The 18,877-nt window shown below is 50.7% G+C and overlaps 7 protein-coding genes across 9 annotated transcripts; 2 read left to right on the plus strand and 5 right to left on the minus strand.

Annotated features, from left to right (window-relative positions):
- The first annotated feature begins 564 nt into the window (after positions 1-564).
- On the plus strand, positions 565-5,432 carry FOIG_00452 (uncharacterized protein). The gene is made up of 2 exons (XM_031196587.1): positions 565-2,212; positions 2,276-5,432. Exons 1-2 carry the CDS (start codon positions 842-844, stop codon positions 2,513-2,515), a joined length of 1,611 nt encoding a protein of 536 aa, XP_031072354.1. The 5' UTR covers positions 565-841; the 3' UTR covers positions 2,516-5,432.
- On the minus strand, positions 2,641-3,729 carry FOIG_00453 (uncharacterized protein; the record flags this gene model as incomplete). The annotated part of the gene is made up of 2 exons (XM_031196588.1): positions 2,641-3,536; positions 3,633-3,729. The coding sequence occupies 2 exons, from the start codon at positions 3,727-3,729 to the stop codon at positions 2,641-2,643; spliced, it is 993 nt and encodes a 330-aa protein (XP_031072355.1).
- FOIG_00454 (uncharacterized protein) lies at positions 3,905-5,158 on the minus strand (the record flags this gene model as incomplete). The annotated part of the gene is made up of 1 exon (XM_031196589.1): positions 3,905-5,158. One exon carries the CDS (start codon positions 5,156-5,158, stop codon positions 3,905-3,907), a length of 1,254 nt encoding a protein of 417 aa, XP_031072356.1.
- A 149-nt stretch (positions 5,433-5,581) lies between the features above and the next one.
- On the plus strand, positions 5,582-10,846 carry FOIG_00455 (uncharacterized protein). Its single transcript, XM_031196590.1, has 3 exons — positions 5,582-6,348; positions 6,403-9,192; positions 9,379-10,846. Exons 1-2 carry the CDS (start codon positions 5,866-5,868, stop codon positions 6,910-6,912), a joined length of 993 nt encoding a protein of 330 aa, XP_031072357.1. The 5' UTR covers positions 5,582-5,865; the 3' UTR covers positions 6,913-9,192; positions 9,379-10,846.
- FOIG_00456 (uncharacterized protein) lies at positions 5,637-11,419 on the minus strand. 2 transcript variants are annotated; one of them, XM_031196592.1, is made up of 5 exons: positions 10,840-11,419; positions 9,512-10,768; positions 9,376-9,433; positions 7,543-9,291; positions 5,637-7,490 (listed from the first exon to the last, which is right to left on the minus strand). In XM_031196592.1, the coding sequence occupies exons 1-5, from the start codon at positions 11,035-11,037 to the stop codon at positions 7,465-7,467; spliced, it is 3,288 nt and encodes a 1,095-aa protein (XP_031072359.1). In that variant the 5' UTR covers positions 11,038-11,419; the 3' UTR covers positions 5,637-7,464. The 2 variants fall into 2 exon arrangements, with proteins under 2 accessions (XP_031072359.1, XP_031072358.1); XM_031196591.1 differs by having other exon boundaries at positions 9,376-10,768.
- A 270-nt stretch (positions 11,420-11,689) lies between these two features.
- FOIG_00457 (AMP deaminase) lies at positions 11,690-15,410 on the minus strand. 2 transcript variants are annotated; one of them, XM_031196594.1, is made up of 4 exons: positions 15,175-15,410; positions 13,590-15,049; positions 12,408-13,528; positions 11,690-12,349 (listed from the first exon to the last, which is right to left on the minus strand). In XM_031196594.1, the coding sequence occupies exons 1-4, from the start codon at positions 15,179-15,181 to the stop codon at positions 11,962-11,964; spliced, it is 2,976 nt and encodes a 991-aa protein (XP_031072361.1). In that variant the 5' UTR covers positions 15,182-15,410; the 3' UTR covers positions 11,690-11,961. The 2 variants fall into 2 exon arrangements, with proteins under 2 accessions (XP_031072361.1, XP_031072360.1); XM_031196593.1 differs by having other exon boundaries at positions 13,590-15,410.
- A 983-nt stretch (positions 15,411-16,393) lies between these two features.
- On the minus strand, positions 16,394-18,857 carry FOIG_00458 (uncharacterized protein). The gene is made up of 2 exons (XM_031196595.1): positions 18,273-18,857; positions 16,394-18,219 (listed from the first exon to the last, which is right to left on the minus strand). Exons 1-2 carry the CDS (start codon positions 18,680-18,682, stop codon positions 16,605-16,607), a joined length of 2,025 nt encoding a protein of 674 aa, XP_031072362.1. The 5' UTR covers positions 18,683-18,857; the 3' UTR covers positions 16,394-16,604.
- Positions 18,858-18,877: the final 20 nt, after the last annotated feature.

Raw genomic sequence — 18,877 nt, forward strand, 5'->3', positions numbered from 1 at the left:
GTCCTTCAAACGTGCTACAGAAATGTTTCAACAGGCGCCAGGCCCCTTTCTTCCCAGCCCTACAGCTGCGCCGCGCATTTAACCCACCATGTGAACACCAACACTGAAGCCGATGTGACCGCCGAGTCTCTGCTTACGGTGGGTTCGCCTTTAGTTTGGGTCGAGATCGTCTCTGTGGCTGTAAGACGCGAAGCATGGCGCCAGTCCCGATCAGGAGGGTCACTTTGATAGCTGAACCAAGCGACGAATCTGCTGGCTTCAACTGGAGATGTTGCCGATAACCAAGGCACCGATCATCATGGCAGCTCAGTATATTCCGGAACATGAAGGGGCATTTCTTTCGATCTCTCTGGCTTCCAAAGGTCTCACCGCCGGTTGCCTGCTGTAACCCACCTCAAGCTGACAGCATCGTGCGACCCTGATTCCTCACCATCATCACCGATTTGTGAGCAAACACCGGGACGGACAAGGGACCATGTTCAATTTAGACAGGAATTAATTTAGCCCCCACCAAGTTTCAGTTCAGCCCCCCCCCCCGCCCCCTCCCAGAGTCCAGCCCTACAACCAACATGGAGTGCTATGGTCGGCACGGAACCGCGGTCCCCTCCGAGGGACGGATGGTCTAAATGTTCTGTGGGTTGTGTTCCTTCTTATTTATTCATCGACCGCTGCCACTCACTCCTCTTTGTCCCCTCTCTCGTCTGACTCTTCCCTCTGTTGCAAAGCGGTAACTATTCCAACCTGTTGTCTTCAGGCAGCACAACAGCCTATACGATCACATTTGATATTGTCATCTCCGAATCGCTGTTTCTTGCTCATTGGGTTCTGATTATCTGCCACGATGAGCCGAAGTAGCTATAGTTACGATGATGAGGATGACTACGACATCCGCTACCAGAAGCGTGGACCATCACCTGGCATCCGATATGTTGCGAACCCGCAACGTACTCAAAACTACTACGATGCACCTCCAGGACCCAGTTACATTGGAGCTGACCGCCTGAACATCACAACCATGCATCGTTCTCGGTCTCGTTCTCGTACTGGTGAGCAGTCTCGAGCTCGAGAGCGTCGCGCCAGCAGTCCCCCGGCCCCTGTTCCTGTAATTATCAATAACAAGATATACAATGACCTCTCCTCCGATGATGAAGATACTCGTCGCAAACAAGTTGCGCGGTCTTCGCGGCGGCGCCGCTCTCGCTCTCGCTCCCGGTCGTCCTCATCCCGATCTCGATCATCTTCCTATATGACTCGAGAAGAATGGGAGGCTGAGAAAACTCGCAAGGAGCTCGAAGATCTTCGCCTCAACACAGCACGGGAGAAGGAGGAGCGAAGACTTGTCAAGCAATACCGTGACGAGTGGGAGGCTGAGCAAGCACGTAAAGATCTTGAGAAAAATCGACTCGCTAGCTCGCGCGAGAGAGACGAGCGGCAACGCGAGAAGGATGAGCGACAGCTTGTCAAAGGATATCGTGAGGAATGGGAGGCGGAACAAGCACGTAAGGAGCTCGAAAAGATGCACCTTGCTCATGCGCGCGATGAGGAAGAGCGTCGTCGTTTGAGGGAATTTAAAGAGGAAGAGGAGCTCAAGCAAGCCAAGCGCGAGCTCGAAAAGATCAAGGGCCGTAAAGCGCGCGCTGATGAAGAAGAACGCATCAAGAAGGAGATTGAGTTGAGGCGCCTGAAAGAGGAAGACGCCGCCACAGAAGAGAGACAGCGCCGCGAGAAAGAGGCAAATTCTGCTGTCGAGGATTACAAGAGAAGGGAGCTTGAGCGAGTTGCCAAAGAGAAGAAGCTCAAAGACCAGAAGGAGAAAGAAGCAGCTGAAGCAGTTGAGCGTTACAAGCAGGCAGAGAAGGATCGCATAGCAAAGGAAAAGGCCGACAGAGAAGCCAAAGACCGGGAATACCAGGACCGCTTGAAACAAGACCTCGCCAAGTCAGGACTCGATGATAAGACCATCGAGGCCATCTTGAAGAAGGAAAAGATCAAGAAGGCACAGCCTCAACATCCACAGCCTCTACCACATCACGCAATGGCTGGTCCAGCTCACCATTACACCCCTATGCCTGTCCCGGTCAACCAAATCGCCACAATTCCTCCTCCACCCCCTGCCGGCCAAGTTGCTCGACCAACTTATACACGCATGTCCCGCCGACATCTGTCAATCGAATCGTTGCGTGAATTCGGTGTCGAATTTGATTTTGATACGGTATGTAGCAGTCTTATTGCCACTCTCATTCGTTGCATGGTGTTGAGCTAACTCTATCGCCAGGATCCTGACTATCTACTCATTCGACGCTGGGTTCCGGAGTGGGAGCAAGACCGACTGTGGAAGCATACAAAGCTGATCCGCGAGAAGCGCACTAAGATGCTTATGGTCGAGGAAAAGCGACACGGCAGAGAAGAGCCAGACTTTGAATGGGTTCGCAAGAAGGACAAGGATAAGCATAGCCGCCGTAGGAGTAAGTCACCAGGATTGTTGATGTATTTGGCTGGTGCGCGGCCGGCATAGGCTCAACGGGCGATGGATTGTAAATTGCGAGCGAGATATTTTACATTAAACCAGCCAAGAAGTGGCTCTCTAGTTCTTATCTTTTGAGGCGAGTTGTTGTTACAGTTGTTGTACACAATTTACATTTACTTTGCTCCAGCTCGGCGAATCAGCTCCTCGTACACCGTCCAAGCCAATGCCGAACTCATGGCCTTACGACTCATCCGTAACGCTAAGCCATCCCATAGTGACCGAATACCCTCATGTGTTACCATCTTATACCAAGCGTGCCATATATTCCTGTATTCCAGTGGTTGTAATTGAATTCGTGTTTTGACCGCATCGAATGGGTTTGAAACAATGGAGCATGCTGCACCGGCAAGCATAGCGGAAGTGAAGTTGACAGAGCTAGCCAGAGTTGCTTGCATTCTGGTTGGGCCTTCGCCTGATGCAACCGGCTTGGATGCCAGTGATCCGAGGCGCGATTTCAGCATCTCATAGAATAGCACGTACATGCCAGCATATGGTGCATCCCGAAACGCCGTGGCACCAAATCCAGAGAAGAAACCACGCCAGCCGTGAGTCCGACGGATGTCATTCGCAGCTGACATGATGGAGGGATAAGAATATAGACTGGATTCAAAGCGAACCTTGATCACGGTGAGAGGCATAAGGACAAAGCCAGCAAACGTTCTTGCAACTGCGCCCGAGATGAGGTTGCCCGAATTCGTTAATGAAGGAAGGACTGATGAGCGGCCCTGGGTCTGTAGGCGCCGACCCAGGATACCTGTCTGGTGTGCATGCTGGCGAATCGCATTGAGTGATGTGAAGTAGAGAGCTGAGCCGAAGCCCGTCCGTAGCGCAGAAGGAACGGTACCTCGCCACAGGGACTTTACAAGGCTTGAAGATTGTCTCAGATCACGTAGGGTAGCGCTTAATGACGAACTACCAGACTGCTGTACTCGCGTTTTGAGAAGATCCAAAGGTTGTAGGAGAACGGCTGAAGTGACGCCTGAGCCAAGGCCAGATATAAAATGCCGGGCTATTCAGTTGTGTCAGACGGTGAACATTGAATGGAGCCGACAGAGGCCGAACCACACAGAGACTCCGGTATATGGAATTGACCAAGAAAGCATACCTGAATTGGCTGACCGAGAGGCTCGGGGCTCGGTCATTGGTAAGGACACAGCAGCACCATTGTGTTGAGTCGGGGAACCAGCAATTGAGATACCCATGGCTAGTCACAGACTTGAGCCACCGGGCATGTCGGGGAGATAGAATGGGTGACGTGACGAGATAAAATCGCACCGAAAGCCTAGACCCCGCTACGTGAATCGGCCCCGCTTTGATGCATCTTGCACGTGCTGGTAAAGAATGGCCCAAGTCCGTAGTAGGGTTGGGAGACATGGATCAGTTCGCGCCAACGCCACTGGCATGGCTACCCCGATAGTCGCCTATTACAGACTCAAGACGGCCAGCCAGAAGACGATGGCGTTTGACAAGCTCAACCCATTCATTTATACCGATCGAAGCAAGAAGCATGCCAAAATCAGCCCCCAGCCTCCCCAGACTGCCCGCGCAGTAAAGTACCTGCGTCAGAATGCTTTCCCTCGATGTCTGGTCTTTGACAGTTGGCAGATAGATACGCAGCGTTTCGACAAGCATCTCTACCATATGTAAAGGAAAGTTAGCCATTGGGGAAGGCAGGGCTCCCAAAGGATCAGTTTCGTCGTTCCCGTGCGATGCGAAGCTCGAATTTATGCTCCTAAACACAGAGACAATGCTAAAGCTCTGTTCGCGAAAGATCTCGATAAATCGTTTCAGATACCGCTCTGTCTGTTGGCCGCCTGACCACGTGCTGGTAGCTTTGTCCTTTCGAAGTCGTTCCTCATCTGCTAGGTCTCTCAGAGGTTCCAATGCTTCCAACGTTGTCAAAAGCGTGGACAAGCGGCACACCAAGAAGACGGCCGGGAGTGCGTCTTCAGTTGACGCATCAGTCACCAGATCCGGGACGATTCGTTTGAGCCAGCCTATCGTTCGAACGGCAGCGGCAAGCTTGAGATTGGGTGCTTTGAGCGTTCCAATGAGATCTGCAGCCATCTGTCGAATGGCAGCATCTGCCTCGTCTAGTACCGAAGTGACAAGCGGTGAGTCTGGGTAGAGGGAAGCAAGGCGTCGGACGTGTGCGTAAAGCTCGAGCGTAGAGGAATGATTGACCGGCGCAGTCGAGACAGCGGACGAAAGAAGGAGAGGCATTTCCATGACATCAACAAGACGTTCCGAGTTTCGAAGTAGAAGAAGGGCCTGCTTTCTCCGCGCTAGTAATTTGCTCTCGCTGGCCTTGCCAAAAGCTGACGAGAAGTGTTCTGCTTGCGCATCTAGTCGGGGTACTGCCTGGACAAGGTCTGAGGCTCGCTGGGCCAGAGTCGGTAGGGACGTTCGTAGCAAAGCATGGCTCGCGGCTGAATCGACGACGGGTTTGTGGGATCTCTTCGAAAGCGCTTGTACGGCAAGCAGTAGGGAGTGGAAGGTCTGAGATAAGACTTGAGGCTCGGATGCTTGAAGGGAGCTGGACTCTTGTTCGGCAAGATAGGTCAGGTACTCCAAGGCAGATGGGTCGTTCGCCTGATCGGGTGCCAGCAGGTCTCTTAGAGCTTCCGCCATGGTGGTCTGGAGAGTAGTGTGCGGTTGGTGCGTGACGATGCGACGCGAAACAATGCACTTGAGGTGTCAAATCGTCTAGCTTCAGTCGATTATAAAAAGGGGGGGATATTAGGACAGCAACAACTGAAAGTCAGATCACGAGAATGAAGAAATGAGGTCTTGAAACGAACTATCAATCTGCCAAGCTCCAGCACAGATACGTCCGTGACTGAACGCTCGTGGACGATCTGGTGTTCTAATTGAGTGAGGTGGCACCTGGCCTGTAAACGAGCTAGACTATAGAGATCTGGTGGGGGGGGGCAGAATGATGGCACTGTCAACATCAGGTACTCGGCACCCCTGTTAGATCAGATTACCTAAGGTCTCAACGTCCAGGCAATAGCCCGACTTAAGCCTATCAGCAAGCCAGAATTGCGCTGGCACGGTACAAATAACGGAATAAGCTCCAAAGACAGATCAAAATGCGACCATCCGGACCCTTGCCCGTGCTGTTCCCACGTGAGCTTCCCCAACAGACGTGACCAGGCGAATGAATATCAAGTTTCCTACTCGAGGTATCCTTTAATTGCGCCGCCTTCCCTCGGCTCATTTCAAGTCTTTGTTCCTCCGCATTCTTTTGTTCCCGGCCCTTTCTTTCTTGATCTTTTTGCTGGGTTCTCGCGAGCACAAACCTCAACCGTTTTGCAACTCCAATTCATTCCGCCAGCATGAAAGATCCATTTCCTTTGCAGCCTTCGCCCTGGCTATCAGAAAAGACACAGCCCTGGGCCGACTATTTCGACCTGCCTACTCTCCCGCTGCACATACACGAAGTTCTGGCCGCAGCGTTGTTATACTCGGTCATCTTCTGGCCTATCTCGCCATGGATCTCAAACCTTCTGGCCCCGGAGCACTACTCCAAGCTTCCTCGCAAGCGACGGCTCAACTGGGACGCCCACGTTGTTTCCATGGTTCAGAGCTGCCTAATCAATGCCCTGGCTATATGGGTAATGTTCGTCGATACTGAGATGAGCAACATGGAATGGGAGGAGCGTATTTGGGGTTATACTGGTGGTGCTGGATTCATCCAAGCGCTTGCAGCTGGATACTTCCTCTGGGATTTAGTAGTCACCAGCATTAACCTCGATGTATTTGGCTTGGGAACCTTGGCGCACGCAATCGCTGCATTACTTGTCTACTCGCTCGGTTTCGTAAGTTAACCACGATGGCATGTCCCTCTATCTCTACTAATCAGCTTTCATCAGCGTCCATTTCTCAACCACTACGCCTGTGTCTTCATCCTCTGGGAGTTATCCACACCTTTCCTCAATGTTCACTGGTTTATGGATAAACTTAACATGACTGGTACACGCGCGCAACTATACAACGGTGTCATGCTTCTTTTCACATTCTTCTCCTGTCGGCTTATTTACGGAACTTATTCGTCCTTCCGTGTTTACCGCGATGTGTGGTCCGCCATTAATATTAACCCCGACATGAAGGCACTCAATTTGCCAACTATGTCATTTGCGCACCCAGACTCCACGGTACCCATGTGGATTGGCGTCGCCTATTTGGCCAGCAACGTCACGCTCAACAGTCTTAATTTTTACTGGTTCTTCATGATGATTCGCGCCGTACGTAAGCGGTTTGTGCCTGCGGCTGAATTAGAGGAAAATGTTCAAGAGAGCCCAGTGACTGAGGCTGAGATTGACCTATCTTCCGTCTCAACAGGTTTATCAAAACCCACTGGCGGTCGTCGCCGCAAGGCTTGATCGGCTCAGGAAAGCCAGCGGGCCTAGTTGCCTCATATTCTAAGACGTTTTCGGGAAGCCCTTCTTGTTGGTCGGATTTGTTGTCGGCTGAGAGCTCGCCTTCGAAAACATTCAGACTGCTCCCATCACTTACCGAACAAGGATGCTCAAGTTTCAATCACTTTAGACCATGAATACAACTCTATGGAACGGAAGAAACCACTCGAGCTTTTTTCTCTCGTTTGATCATCTTATCCCTGTGGCCCCTTTTTCGATTCCATCGCATTTTTGGTATCACACATCGCCAGTTTGCAACGAGACCTCGCCTCGTCAATGATTCACGTTCTGTTACGACTTTGTATAGACTTATAGATGAGAACATTAGAAGAGACTGATCTGGCTTGTCCAGGAACAGCCATAAATATACTATTATTATTCCACACTTGACTCCCAGTTTGGTTGACCTGACAAAGTCTACATATACATACAAGATGTGAAGAAAGATGTCCAGAGTATTTGCAAACATGACGAAACGACGTGCGATGACGACCAGTTTAACAAGCTTTTCAAGAATTAAAAACCAAAGGGGTTCTGGGGGGCTATAGAGAACATTAGCATTACACATATACAGGTGAAATCGTTTCAACGTACTCGCTTGCGCCAAGTTAGCCCTACGCCCTGTTGCCTGAGGCGCTAGTTTCTTGGTCTCATTTGTCACGCCAAATCGCACGGGAGGGGGTGGCCCAGTCTGCTGTGGTTGCAGAGGCTGAGGAACTTGTACGTTATTCATACCACCGATGCCACCCATGTTCGTCATGCCAGTAGCTTGGGGCTGCAAGCCTGGCATACCTGTTCGCTGGGGTTCAAGAGCTGGAGGCAAGTAGCTGTTGATACCTCCTGTGGGTGCTCCATACATCGACTGCGTGGCGGGGAAGGGCGGTTGAAAACCTGTGGGTTGAGCTTGCATTGGGACGAACTGATTCGGTCCCTGCATTCCTGTCATCATGGGCTGCATGAACTGTCCAGCACCGGTGGGGAAAGACATTAAGCCAGGGCCTTGTTGTCCTGGAAATCCAGTCATATTGGGCTGCATTTGCTGAGGGGCTTGCTGCTGCTGCATCTGAGCCGTATATTGCTGTTGCAGGCGGGCTTGTGTGATCTCACTCAGGCTCTGGCCGGGAGGTGCAACTTGGCCTTGCAGAGCACCTGTCATCTGAGGCATCATGGGGGGAGGTGCAAAGCCGCTGGGCTGGGCTGATTGCGGAGCTGAAAGAGGTCGCTGAGGTGGTGGAGGGACGAGAGAGCCCTGGTTCGCAGTACCTTGTGGGGGAGTAGGACGTTGCCGAGCCTGAGCAACAGATGTAAAGAATGAGGGGGTAGCGCCGCTCAACGGTTGCGGCACGGGTGTCGAGGTCGGCTGAGCAGCGATGACAGGCGCCGGTGCCGGGGCGGGTGCTGGCTCAGCCCTGGTGGGTTCGAGGGGCGTTGAGAGGAGCGATAACTCTTGCATGGAGCCAGTCAAGGCCGGGGGAGGGGGTGAGACAGGGGCAGGCTCAGGGGCAGGCTTCTGAGCAGACTCAACAGCAGGCTGAGCTTTAGGCGGCGATTGCTGCTTGCTAGGCTTCACGTCCCAAGCATCATCATCGAATCCTGAGCTCGCTGCTGGACGAGCTTCGGGACTCTTATTCGTAGGACTTGTGGGCGGGGGTGACCTGCTGTCGTTCTCACCAGTCTTGGAGGAATCACCTCGTGAAAAGGCACTGGCATCAACAACATCACTTGTTTGGACTGCTGGTGCGGGTCGGCCCTTGCGGGTGTTGTTTCGTAGCGCACCGCCAGGTCCAGAGAATAAACCCCCTTCACCATCAACTCCATCAGCAGTTCCTCTCTTTCCACCACGGCTGCGGCCATATTTGGCATCCAAGGTACGCATGACCTTGATGATATCACCTTCGCGAATTCCAAGGGCTCTCAGAGTAGTGGCGTCGACATCAGGAAGCACGCTCTCATCCATGGAATCCTTGATAAAGGCTTGTGCATAGCGCTCACACAAACCCACTGCAACCTCGCAAGACAAGAAAAACTGAAACCAGTCGTAGTCGGACTTGGCATCCTTGTCGATCGTTGCGCCTGCTGAAGGACTACGTTCGGGGGATTTCTTTTCGGCAGACCGAGCTCTCTTGACGTCTGCCAACGGCTTATCGTCTTCCAGGGATATGCCTGTGAAGTTTTCAACATACTCGAGATCCTCGCGCGACATTTTTGTGATAGGAACTGCAATCTTGACACCATTCATCTTATGTAAGTGAATCTTCCCGTCCTTCAGACCAAGGAATTGGGCTTCCACACTGAAAGACCGGGAACGGTCTGTCCAGGTGCGCACCTTGGACGCGTCAGGCTCTATAAAAAGCATGTTAGCAGATGCTCTAAGTCCTATCGCAAACATCTGAGTGAAAAGAGAAATCTAATCAAGTGCTGACTTACTAGACTTTGATCGGCTTTGACTGCCGCCATCACTTCGTCCATTTTCTCGACGGCTCCGCTGTTGTCCCGAATTACTACCAGTTTCTCGTGCCATGAGGCTACTGCCTCGTTCAGGGAGAGGCATTCCCGGTCCTACCTGCTGAGGTTCTTTGCCAGCTTTCATGGCTTCCTTGGTCAATCGAATTTCTTCGAGGCGATTTTGTTCGACGAGAGACTTGGCTGAGTTTACGCCGCCAGACGAGTGTAGTGGGACAGAGCCAGTAATCTCAATATAGCTGCTAGGGACGACTCCTTCTTTACCATTCTTGAGCCGGCGAACTTGCCACCACTCTTCGCTCTTTGTATCGTCGATAACAAGCACCTCGTCTCCCACAGCAACAGTTACCTCGTCGTCACCTTGGGCCATGAAGTCATACAGGACCTGGCCTTTCTTCTGGACACCACCGCTGCTACCTTGTGTCCCAGCCATGATCACCTCACGGAGTCCTTCGGCACGTACAGCACCAGCCAATTCGCCCAACATACTGACAATCTCCTCGGCTGTGTCCTTTGCTCCGGCGTGGAAGTCGACGCTCTTGCTTGGGCGCACAAGCTCCATAAAAACGTGCTTTCCCTCCCGCGAGTAATGCGTCATGCGGTCAGCGGTCCATTCCTGTGAAGGTCCATCAGAAGCATGCTCTGGAGCAACCAGTATGATACCTGTTAAAAGATTAATTCCTAATGTTGTGGGCATCTTCTTCTTCTTGCCCATGATGGAAATCATCTCGTTGATGTTATACATATGAAAGCCGCCAGGAGTACGCTCGACATCTTGGCGACGATCTGGGTCCCTGTGGTCTTGGAAACTGCGGGTGTGTATAGGGGAGGGGGGTTCGTCATAAGTTGGAGATGGTGGCGCTGGTACCCGTGGTCGGGCTGGCAGGGTCGGTGATCGTACGGGCTCGTCCTCAACTTCGGGGGGTTCGCTAAACGTAACGGACGCACGAGGGGGCTGTCGTGGAGCGGCAGATTGCTGAGATTGTTGAGAAACTGAGCGACCATGCATGACGCCTGCGATAGCAGCAGCAGGGTTCGAAGGAGTAGGCGCGGTGTCATTCGGTAGGTCCGGAGATGCCGCCTCTGGTTCGGGGGAGGAGATCGAGGGAGCCTGTGGTGGTCTTGAAGGTAGCGCTGGCGGCGGAGACGGCAGCGGCGGCTGAGCAGACTCAGCAGGTGCGCCCATTTCGATGTAGTTGGAAGGGACAAAGCCATATTCGCCGTCGAGGCCAGTCAGGATCCAGTCGGGGTCCGACGTGTCGTAGACAGCAAGCGTAGCATCCTCGTGAAATGACAATTCTTCATCTGTCTGGCGCGTGTAATCGAATAGAGCTCTAGCATGGTCTACTGGCTTGGCCTTTTAAATTAAAGAACGAAGCTTTAGTACCAGTGCTGTGATAGTGCTGTAGTTGTTCAACGCCAACTTACCTCCTCGACATAATTACCAGGGATAAGGCCGGTTGGCTCTTCCTCGTCATCAGCTCCGGCCTTCTTCTTTGCCTTCCACCAGCCATCGTCGCCATTCTTATCGAGGATGAAGAGCAAGTCTCCATCCTTTATTGCGAGCTCTCCCTCAGCTTGGGGCACGTAGTCGTAGAGAGCCCGGTACACTCCCAGGAACCCCATGTCGAAGGTCTTGATTCGGCTCGATCGGTTGCACCGCGCGAGTAAGTCCCTTCAGCAGGAAACCTCTGTTGAATTAAGTATAGAGAAATGATAAAAAAGAGAATTGAAAGGGTTGGCTAGAAGTAAGACGCTACGATGCGATGCGATGCGATGCGAAGTGACGCAGTGCGTCGTTTGTCTGAGGAGCAAGCGATGGACTACCTTGGTAAGGCAAATATGGACCGATCCGACGTACCGTACCTTCCCCCTACCAAGTTCATTAACCAGAATCTCTGATTGCGGTATAACGTGGGTGGGTGTAAAATGCGATCCACTATGTGTTAATTCGTTGGTAGGCGGATTGGGTCGCCAGAAGCGGAGCATTGCCGGTACATATTGTGCGTCACCCCTTTATCTGGCGCAGGTTGGGCTTTAAAGTAACGTCAGCTTAAAGCTAAGCACTCAGCGGGTAACGCTACCCTGTATCTTGCACGTGAGTCGAGATAGGCCATTTGAGCTTCACTTATCCCAGCTGCCAGATTATAGAGTATGAGAAGTTTAAATAAACTACCAGTGATATTGATTGATATCTTTTTTAGGTCCTTAAGATTTTTATGTTTTTCTCTGCCACAAGTTGAAGCTCAATGATTAATATTAAATGCCAAAAAAACAAGAAGCGAACATGCTAACATTTCAACGAAGCCTAATCACCTCACAGAACGATCTTGCTGATTGTTTAGATACATTATATACCTTGTTATCACATAACTTTCCCTAAATCATGCCAAAGCGAGAGCAAATACTCGATTACTTAATCCACATGCGCCGTTGTCTATCCACACCTGTTGGGTGTCCAATTGTTCATCCATTCCAATACCTAAAGCAATTCTATTCACAATGTTCAAACAGTTACACATCTAAATACACGGCCGAGACTAGCAAAGATCAGGTTTCGGGGCCGAAAATATCGTCTTCAGTGTCACGGTCGTCACTGGCTTGGGCAAGATTCCGATGGCTACCTGTGCGGTGTCCACGAGTAAAAATGCCTGGGAACATTCTCGGGTCGGTTCCAGAGAGATGATGGTCCGACATAGGATCACTGGGCCATGTTTGATCTCGGCCGGCCGACAGACCAACCTGGGATGCGACCTTTGCAATGTGATGGCCAACTGGTGAAGACGTCTCGACATTGGCAGTCTCATTGCCCGTTGCGACCCCCAAACCAGTGGTTTGGCCAGCCAGGGACGCCACTGACTCTGACATCTTGCTCTCATTGCCAGCAGCTTGCACAGGAGGCTCATTCGCAGCATTATAAGTGACATATTTCGACAGCCTGGGAACAATCGTTAGCATAAAAGTGATCGATCATACGGAAAGGGCCAGCCGCTTACACGTCTCTCTCCTGCATCAAGGTGAAGTAGCGGAACTCTTCCCTTCGATCAGGAACATTTGTCTTAACCATGGCGTTTCCTTCCTTTCCTGGCTTATTACAGCCACGCCCTAACCAATGCTCCTTGATGGCCAACTCGTAACCGCTTTGTTTAACAGAGTTCTTGGCGAGCTCACACATGTCGACCGAGTTCAGCTTGTAAATCTGTGCGGCAACTGCATACTCCTCGATTAATGGCTCCTTGGTGAAAGCAAACTGTAGAGGATCGTCCGTAGATAGTGAGACATTAAGACCTCTCTTGAAGTACTGGTGGAAAGGGTTCCGCTCATAGGCGAGGAACAGGGCATTGTTACTCAGCGGTGACATGGCGATGCCGATTTGGTCCAGATAAAAGACGTACTGAAGAAGGGGGACTTTGCGTAGGAGCAGTCCGTGACTGATGCTATGACAGCACAAGGCGGCAACAGCCAAGTGCTCGCTGTCACCAGCTTCTCCGCAATGGGGTCGCAGGACCAGCGTGTTGAAACCGCGCTTCTTGCGCCAGTAATTCAACGACACCAGATTAGAGTAGAGATAGTAAATCCAGTAACTATATGGCGGGTTCTGTTTGGTATCCCATACTTTTGGCACAGGGAACTTCTTGAACAGCCGACGCTCGACTTTACTCTCGTCGTCAACACTGTCGAAACCAATCACTCGCTGAAGGAAAATATGCAGCTTGGGATGGCTTAATGGGTCCTTGGTGACTTCAAAGAGTGGCTGAAAGACATTCTTGACCACCTGTTCAAACGTCTCCATGAGACCACTTGCTTTGTAGACGTCGTAGAGACGAGGGATCTGGATGAGCCAGCGGACATTGTGCGAAAACAGCTTGTTATCGACCACCCAAGCGGCAAGCTTGTCCCACTCATCGATCGATTTGCCATAAATGGAGATGCGCCACTCAACCATTTGATACTTGCTTGACTCAAGATCAGAAATGACTTCTTTGGTAATTTCGGCAAGGTACCGGCCATGGATAAAGTTATCTGTCTTGAGGAAGATAGTTCGAAGACGGGACTCTCCGACTGGATTATACTTGAGGTTAAATTTGTCAAAGCGATGGAACGAATCCGTATGAGCCTACAGCAGTTAGTGACTCAATTCTCTAAATACAATATCGAGTTCAGAGAGCAAGCCTTACATGCATGTCCAATGTATCAATGCTCAGGTCATAAGCTGTCAGATTAATACTAGCGAAAACCTCGGCTAGGGTGAGATGTCTTCCATCGCGGAACAGGACGACTTCGTTGGGAAATTTCTTCATCTTACTCTTAATGAAGCGAAGCAGATGTTTCTGGTTCATGCACGCAGAATGATGAACATGGGTATCTACCTTTCGAACATTGTAAAAGTCTCGGTGGGGAACCTTCTTGCTGTCGGCTGTTTCTTGATACTCATTCAAGAGGACATAGAGGTTAAATTTACCCTCGAGATATTGGAGACGTCGAAATGCAAAACTCTTACTAGGTCCGTCAGATGAGACATCCAGAATGTCGTCCAGGTCCATGTAGAATTCCCTGATTGTAGGAACCTTGATCGCAGGCGTCTGAGTATCGTGGCCTTCGAATACTTGATAGACTCCGCTATCATCCAACTTATATGAGCGTCCATCATCGCCCGGCAGAGGCAATATGTCAGCCATATCAAAATCCTCTCCAATATCTTGACCTGGCTTTCGCCTTCTTGCCGAGCGTCTACCCTCATGGTGCTCCTGGGGCAACTCTCCTGGTATGGGCCCAGTAGCATCCTTACTGCCGTTCAACCCAGTATTCTCTTGACCTGGTACGTGCTCTGTAGTACTTGCTCTTTGCCTCGACGATTGCTGCCATGCCGGCTCTGGTGGAGGGGGGTAAATTTCCCAATCCGGGCCGTCTCTTGGGTTATCATCAGGCCCCTGATTCGAGAGGGCGATATATTTGCGCCTGGTGTCGAGGATTCTCTGAATGTTTTTCGAGATAGCACTCAATTCGGAAGTGATATGGGGCTCAGTGTCGAAGAGTCCACCAGAGGGCAGGCCATTGCTGGAGCCATCAGGTAGCCGTGGATCCTGGGCAACCTGACCAGCATGAGGAAGAGCAGAAGGATGACTAGGCGGGAATGGGGCAGGTTGCGCATCGAGTTTTGTAGGCGATTGAGTAAACCCCGATTCAACGGCAGGGTTTGGCATCTCCAAGCCAGGAGGGAAAGACTCGACTCGACGACCACTCGAGTCTAGCACAAGACTATCGGCACCATATTCGGTTGCAGGGCGAGACCCAGAAGCAAGGAAAGGACTTTGAGGTATAGATTGGTAGCCAGCCCCACCACCGCTTCGTGCATCGGCCTTGTTTCGGTGGTAGAAGTATTTTGCGTCCGTCTGGCTCATTTGACGCTCAGCGACAGGATCGTAAAAAGTCGTTCTCTTGGGCAAGTCGCGGAGAAGCATTCCATCTTCGAGCTCCTCAGCTTCGTTGCCGGTGTGGGAGCCAGCGTCAGAGGGGGCATTGTGCGAGGCGCCATGTCCGGTTGCACCAGAATCTCTAGTCTCGTCTATCTCCTCATCTGACTCCCGTGCCCGCACATCAAGCGCGCTTGATTCGCTTTCCTCAAAGATAGGGCCGCCTGTGGCATATTCTCGGTCAGAAATGTTTCCAATTGCTGTCGTTATCATCGAGAGCCAAAGCAGGGTTCGTGATATTGGGTCTGGCGCAGCGGAGGAGAGGCAGGGCGAGCTGTAGAATACGTACCAGCCATGGCGATGCCTTGATCTGAATACGATTTAGCTAGCAGATCAGGTGTGTAAATCCTCCCTCGGGTGATGACTTTGAGGATGGTGATTGATTCGATTTTAATTATCGAGAGAGGACGTTTGAAAGAGGAGAGCACTAGGAAGTGTGCCCGCAATAAGAGAGGCAAAGACAGAGAGAGCCCTTGAAGGGAAGGTATGACGGTGTGACACACCAGGGTTTATAGCGGGTCATAGCGGGACAATGCGTCGGTGCAATGCACGCCGTAGGCAAGGCGGGGGGGTATAGGTCCCATCTATACTCATTGAGGCATCTGCTCGGTATTGAGTTAAAGCTCCACATGATAGTTGCTTCTTGGAACCTCTCTATACTTAAGCCTTACCGGATGAAGGAGGTGTTGTGCGCCTGTTTCAAGATAGTAGTGGTTTTTCTCCATATCGGATATGCATATAAATCTCCTCAAAGCAGAATATTCTTCAAGATAGGGCTCCGCAGAACCGGTACCCGCCGTTCTCCTACAAGACAGGGGTCTCAACTTAGAACACCAACCTTGACTCAATATCCAACTAGAGATATGAAGCCTCGCTCTTGGAAGAGCTGCAGTCACCCGATCTCAACGTTGACTTCTCACCGATAAGATCCGTAAGTCATGATTGTTCCTATCAACTGTAAAGTATCAAGATGCAGATGGGGCCTGGCATCTTGTGAGGAATAAGGATGCCATTAAGCATTATTCTCCTAGAATCGAATACAATCATATTAATAGACAACGTACTTCCACAGTCTTTCAGAGCACAGTGAGACACTAAATTCGAACCACAAGCTTAATCACCTTACCTCTGCCATAGCATAGGCTCATGAGAATATTAGTAACCGAATCACCGCCAGCTCCACTAAATTCGGAAACACGGGTGCTCTACCGTGTTACATGGCCCGTTGCCGCAACCGTAGTACCGGGTCAAATCCCTGGTCTTGATAGAGGGGACCCCTAGACGAGGATATTTTGAGGCAGTAAGAGTGATAGGGTAAGTGCTTTGGGTATTGGGTTTAAAAATCGTATATCTACGCATTAAAGCAATATGAAATCGACAATGGCATTACTTTCCGCTCCTCATTCTTGGCATTTTCAAGCTTGATAGGGGAGTGTAAGTGAATCACTACAAATGCATATGTCATAGATTTAATCATACTAAGGGGCAGCTTCTCAAGACAAAAGAAGGTCGTTTTTCAGAGAGCTATATGTATTATCCAAAACTCAATGTTATGCGTGTATTGAGTGTTATCTCGCGACACACTCGAACGGGCAACGATATCACTCAGCATCAGTCACAAGTCATCGGTCAGGCCTCAGGTGAAGATGAAATGAAGAAACCCGATAGTCTTCTCCCCTTGAAGTCATGCTTATATACTTGGCCCTTGGAGATCCACAGTCAGAGTCTCTCAGGGAAAAGAACCCCTGGCTCGGTGCCACCGTTTGATAAACCAACCCTCATCTGACCATCCCCTCCCCTGTTGGCTCTGAAATAGTATGGAACAAAAACCAAATTCACAGACTCAGCAGTCTCTAGCGATAGTGATCCAAGTGCTGAAGGTGACTGCTTCCACCCCTGAGCTTGCATCGCGACATACTCTTCGCCGGACGCTTCATGGACCACTTTCTCTTCAGTAACCGACGAGTCCGTTCGAATGAATACATCCTTGAAATGATTAGACTCCGAGGGGTTATCGACATCTTCGACGCAATAGACGATTGGCCCTCGTGCGAGGGATAAGTTGCGTTGATTTGAGTAGGGGTGGGGTGATATAAATCTTGGTTCGAAACCATGAATATCTAGCGAGAACCGAGGATTTTCAGAGAGATAGGAAGGCCGTAGAGATATATAACCCTTTTCAACCTTTGAGGTGGTCAAATTTGCTGGTGGGTATAATGTAAATCTTCCTTTGGACCAAGCGGGCAAACGAAGCCGGATGGTGGTTTGCAAGAGAGATGGAGACGACAACTCAAAGTCAACCTTGCCCTCCCACGGCCAGTTGGTCTTTTGCTGGAGCGTGACAATCGAGTAGCCTACTTTGAATTGCAACTCGGCACCAGTGTATAAATGGACATTCACAAAGACGCCATTGCCCTCAGTACCATAATCCCAAAGATAGCCGCCCAAACTGCCGAATAGCCTCGTCAAGTTTGGAGGGCAACAAGCGCACCAGAACCACCCCTCACGCATGTTTTTGTCAGTTTCAGAGCTGGCAAGTTGGTTGATGTAAGTGAAGGATTTGCCATCCAAACTCATGGCTGTCATGATGGTGTTGTAGAGACATAGCTCGATAATATCGGCGTATCGAGAATCGAGATCAAGGTGTAACATTCGTTCCGCGAGCATGACGAAAGCAATCGAAGCGCATGTCTCAGCATAGCAGCCTCCTTCATCCGTGCCCTGGGGAAGGAAGTAGTCAATTCCAAAGCCCTCCCACTGTGCCATAGCACCGATGCCTCCAGTCAAGTACATCTTCCTATCAACCATGCTGTCCCACAGTCTATGCAGTGCCTGTGACCATGCTTCGGCATCAGGTAAAGCCTTTCCACTCTCTGCGGAGAGATGCAGCATGTCAGCAACAGCAGTTAGAAGGTATCCAGCTCTGACAGCATGTCCTTCAATTGTGTTTTGTGCTGTGATTGGAACATGAGCTTGGCAATACCAATAAGCCCTCGATTGAGGATAGGAGTTCGACCGCAGCCATGGGCTTTCGCCTCTCTTTTCTCTTTCCCAGTCGTAGAAGTGTTTCCCTTCATGTCCATCAGTATTTCCTCGTTCAGTCAGAAAATACTGTGCCAGGTCGAAAGCTCCGGTGTTACCTGTAGCAGCGTACAGTCGAAAAAGCGATAGCTCGATTTCAGGGTGGCCAGGATAACCTTTCAACTGGCCTTCTCCGAGGCCAAAACGTTTCGTGATGAGAGAAACATACTTCTCAATAGGCTCGAGAAGTAGGTCATTCTTATAGTATTCCTTATGAGCAATTGCGGCCTCTATGAGATGGCCAGCATTGTATCTGCGTCGCCAAGTCAGCTTCCTGTAAGTAACCGGATTTGTTTGACAACCTACAGTTCATGCATATCCCGGATGTTGGTCCATCTCTTTCCCGGTTCAACCACAGTATAATGAACGTTCAGGTAACCGTCTTGCTGCTGAGCTGACCTGATCATGTCTACAAGCTCGCGGACAGCCTGATCAATATCCTCGTCATACTCATCTGGATCAGCTAGAAAGTAACAAGCCCCCTCAATCCATTTAGCGATATCACTGTCCCAGAATAAGTGGTATGGAACGGGCCACATGGACTTGTCGTCGTAGATAGGGTGCCAATTGAGCCTGAAGCAGTCATACCGCCCGGTTGATCGCAGCTGATCGAGTTGGGTACGAACTGTAGTGCGCGAAACAGTCTTTCGTCGTCTTGATAGAGTAGATTCTCCTTTGAAGGTTGTCTGTGGGAAACCAGTTTGTGGATGCGACATGCCGGGTAAATAAGCCAGGATGATAGCAGATCAATCTTAGATGGAGGCTCCTGTTGGTGTCGATAATCGTGGCCATGAGTTTGGAAGTGTTTGAGTGATATATAACCTGTGGAGGAGCGGCGTTGACTGCAGGACGCATCTGGATATCGTTCCCCGCGTTGGTGTTGGAGACCAGAATGATAAGCGCTCGAATGA

Source organism: Fusarium odoratissimum (assembly GCF_000260195.1).
Source record: "Fusarium odoratissimum NRRL 54006 unplaced genomic scaffold supercont1.1, whole genome shotgun sequence".
In the NCBI taxonomy this organism is placed as follows: Eukaryota; Fungi; Ascomycota; class Sordariomycetes; order Hypocreales; family Nectriaceae; genus Fusarium; species Fusarium odoratissimum.